Source organism: Humulus lupulus, chromosome 3 (genome assembly GCF_963169125.1).
Source record: "Humulus lupulus chromosome 3, drHumLupu1.1, whole genome shotgun sequence".
Lineage (NCBI taxonomy): Eukaryota > Viridiplantae > Streptophyta > Magnoliopsida > Rosales > Cannabaceae > Humulus > Humulus lupulus.
The window spans coordinates 207,780,695-207,785,005 of record NC_084795.1 but is presented as its reverse complement, the minus strand read 5'-3'; the positions used below and the strand labels follow the sequence as shown (position 1 = coordinate 207,785,005).

The following is a 4,311-nucleotide window of genomic DNA, read 5'->3' as shown; positions in this document are numbered from 1 at the left end:
TTGACACTATTTTGTTTACATCATTAGTTATGTTTTGTGTGTTTTTATTTCAATAAGAATTGCTTCTACTTGGGTGTTATTTGAGTACTGGTTCAGTGGTTTCCTTTTTAGTTTATTTATCCAGCGTAATATTCAAGCTACAATCATAGTGAATTCTGTTAAGGAAATAATGGTGCAAACTCTGTATCATGATTATGATGTGTATCATGTTGAATTTTTTTTTAGAGTTGGAAGATCGGGCTCCAATTGTTATGGCTTGATTGAAGACTTGGAATCATGGTGGCCAGGTTTGTTTGCTCTATTCAGTTAGTAACTATAGTCAAATGATAGTTATACGTTTAAACAATTTGTTCATGTTTTTAGTTTTATATGATCCATTTACTTAATTGAAATAGAAGGAAGATCAGAAATTGTAATTCTCTTTTTCTCTTTTCCTATCTATATGGGGTTTGTGCTTTGAAGCTTTTATTGCATTTTTGGTCCTACGGTTAATCAGCTTGCGTAGAATATGAACAGTTTACCTTTTTGGCTCTTTCAATTCTCTCAAAAGTTTTTGGAAATGGCAATCTTTGAGTTGTTCCTTGTCCTTCTCTTTTAATTGATCAAGATAGAAGGGATTTGATTTCTATGTTCAATTAAATCGGGTACTTGACTTAGAAATTTTTGTACTAAATTATGGTAGCCAAATAATTTAGTTGCTAATTCTAAAATAATAAGACTAATTAATTCTACTACCAAAATTATTAGTAGCTAGTTTATTATTTTAGCTACCAATTTTCTTTTGGTAACAAAGAAAAAACATTTACCTACTAATTTTTTGGTAGCTAAAAATAAAGTTTCAATCATTTTATTTTGCAAAATTTAGCTACTAATGATTTCAAGCCATGCTAAGTCAAGCTAATTTCAAAGAAAGTGCAGATTGTTTTATAAAATAAACAGGGCTTATAATCAAAGACCAAATATATAAATTTCAAGCCATGCTAAGTCAAGCTAATTTCAGCAGCCATGCTAAGTAAAAAAACTAGTAGAATTCCGAAAAAACAAAAAAGAAAGAAATTAGATTGACAAAAGATTCAGATAAAAAAAAGTGTTAGGGAACCTATCAATAAATTATGTTGGGAAATCAATCAATGAAAAGGGACACGAAATTATTATATCAATATACCTAATTAAGGAGTATGTACTGCTACTTAAAAGAAACCATTATATAAATATACTGGCAACTTAAGAAAAATACCATTGAAAAAAAGGAGTGTGTACTACTACTTTTACTCATCAAACTTAGAAAGATAGTGTTTAAGTGTACAAGTACTTTCTTATGCTTATCAACCTTCACACCTATTAAGTGATTTCTCAGATTTACTTTCACCAGAGCCACTATAGAAAAGGCCCACGCATTAAACTGCTTAAATTACTAAGAAATAACCCCCCCAACAATAGAAAACAATAACAATTTCAATGAAAGGTTCACAAAACTCTGTACTACAGTCTGGTCACGTAAGCAATTGGCAACAAATGCAATTTGAATTGTTCAAAAATTAGCATGGTTCAACAATCAGAAGGCTAGCTACTTACTGTGGTATTCATAATTATACCTATAATCAGGTGTTTCAATATAGTGTAAATCACTGCTCTATTGATAGTGAAATCAAAATAGACAAAGTGTTTGCTGAACAATAATATGCATAGATAAGCATGTCTAATCTATATGGAAAAAAAAAGAATCAAATTATCTATGAAAGGTCCAATACCAAACACTACTACTCTCATGAGACCCTTTAAATTTTAAGTGAGGTGCAAAAACTTAAATTTTAAATTACTGTGACAGAGGAGGAGTGCTTTGATCAATTTGACTTAGAAAAATTAAGAGGTGTAAACCAACCTCATGAAAACAATCTGGGGATTCATCTTTCCAAATGCAATTTTGACAAAATCATCTTCCTTGAAGGAAAATGTGGCATCAGGCTTTTCTTCTCCTTCCAATGTTCCTTAAATTTGACCAAAACACACAAAAATGAGCATCTTCTTTTTTCTTACTAAGAAGTTACTTCACAAATAGTGATCAAGACAAAACTAATGGCAAATGAGATTAAAAAAAGGTTTACTTTAGAAATTAAACTTTATATATATATATCATATGTTGTGTGGCCAAATAGTGATACAAAAGCAAAACCTCCTCAACACAAGAGAAATTAAACAATTAAAAGGATTTTCTTAGAAAATATGAAACCAAGAAATTACACATTCTGATATAACTTATTCCCAAATCCAAAAAAAAAAAATATTAGTTAAAAAAGAAGAAAAAAGAACTAACCTTTGAAGACCTTCACATTCTTCAGATCAATAGTATAACAGACCTCATCGATCCCAATTTTCTGTAAACCCAAAGCCAGATTATAAAAAATTAGGTCACAAACCCAAATCAAAATTCCCCTTTTTTAGTTTATCAAAAAATAAAATAAAATAAAAATAAAAATAAAGATAAGACCTTGGGTGCGAGATTGATCTGGTAAACGAGATTAACTTTCTTGCAAAGTTGTTTACCCTCTTCGGTTTCAAAGTGATGCTTCATCAAATCGAACAAAGTCTCTGCCTTGAACTGACCGATCGCCATTTTCTTCACTCTCTTCGATCACAAATTGGGGAAGAAAGAGCCTGCAATTCCAGTGGAGAGAGTGCTCCTTTGGCGTGGTGTGCTCCAACAGCTCGTGCGATGGAGAGAGGGTAGAAAGACTCTGGGAAAGAGAGAGAGGGAGAGAAAGAACGCTGAGAAACAAGTGTGAGAGAAAGAGGCAGAGGCGTCATTAGGGATTGGGTTTTGAGAGAATAGGGCTAGGCAGAAACCGTGGGTTTCCCTCCATTTTAACATTACCCAGCAATTTTTTTTTTGTTTCCCTCCCTTTTAAGTTTACCGCTTTCTTAGTTACCTATTATAATACTTTTCCAATTAGCTTATAATTATGTATTATAGAAAGTGGCATTTGGTGTAGTGAGCCTTGCTTTGAAACTCTCTACTTTCCCATCTGCTCCTATTTTCTTCTTGAATATCCACTTGCAACCAATGGGCTTGATATTCTCGGGTGGATCTTCAAGAACCCAGACAGAATTGGAATACATTGATTCCATTTCTTGGTTCATGGCTTCTTGCCATTTGTCCTTGTCAGAATCATTCATTGCATCTTTAAATTTCAATGGATCATCTTTGTTTGTGTCAGACACAAGCATTTGAACTTCGTGTTCATAGCATGTGGGTTGCTTACTAATCCTCCCACTACGATGAGGATCTCTACTATTCTGACTAGATCTAGCAGTTTCCTCTTGCCATTTTTCATTGGTTGTTGCTGGTGACTTTGCAACTTCATTTGAGACCATCTCCTCCAGTACAACCTTACTGTGAGGTTAGTGGTTATTAACATAGTCATGTTCAAGAAAGTTACATTTGTCGATACACATGTTTTATCTTCTTTTGGACTATAGAAAATTCCACCTCTAGTCTCTTTGGAATATCCCACAAACATGCACACTTCAGAGCATGATTCCAACTTCCCAGTCTTTCCTTTAAGCACGTGTGTAGGACACCCCCAAATTTGAAAATGGTGTAAACTAGGTTTACAATTATTCCATAATTCCATGGGTGTCTTCTGGATAGACTTAAATGGAACACCATTCAATATGTATAGAGAATATTGAATCGTATAGCCCCAGAATGACATAGGTAATGATGAGAAACTCATCATTGATCTAACCATATCTAATAACGTTATGTCCGTCTTTCTGAAACACCATTTTGCTGTGGCATTCCAGGTGCTGTGAGTTGGGATTGAATACCACGCTCACGCAGATGGTCCTTGAATTCAAAATCCAAGTACTCTCCTCCCCGATCAGATCGAAGAACTTTTAGTGATTTACCTAATTTCTTTTCATCCTCTGCTTGAAATTCTTTGAACTTTCCAAAAGTTTCAGATTTTCTTTGCATTAAGTATAGGTAACCATATCTTGAATAATCGTCAATGAAAGTGACAAAGTATTCATAACCTCCTCTTGCTTGTACACTAAGTGGACTGCAAACATCCGTACGTACCAGCTAAAGTGGTTCTGTAGCTCTTGAACCTTTAGCAGAGAAAGGTCTCTTGGTCATCTTGCCTTCTAGACATGATTCATAAACATGGAGAGATCCAATAGATAGTTCTCTTAAAGGACCATCCTTTACAAGCCTATTAATTCTGTCTAGACCAATATGGCCCAATCTCAAGTGCCACAGATATGTTTCAGTATCAGAATCAATCTTTTGTCATTTAATAGATCTAGGAT

The 4,311-nt window shown here is 33.8% G+C and overlaps 1 protein-coding gene across 1 annotated transcript; it reads right to left on the bottom strand.

The window, feature by feature from the left end:
- Positions 1-1,838: 1,838 nt before the first annotated feature.
- On the bottom strand, positions 1,839-2,687 carry LOC133821507 (sterol carrier protein 2-like). The gene is made up of 3 exons (XM_062253759.1): positions 2,489-2,687; positions 2,315-2,375; positions 1,839-1,988 (listed from the first exon to the last, which is right to left on the bottom strand). The coding sequence occupies exons 1-3, from the start codon at positions 2,612-2,614 to the stop codon at positions 1,864-1,866; spliced, it is 312 nt and encodes a 103-aa protein (XP_062109743.1). The 5' UTR covers positions 2,615-2,687; the 3' UTR covers positions 1,839-1,863.
- Between the last annotated feature and the right edge of the window lie 1,624 nt (positions 2,688-4,311).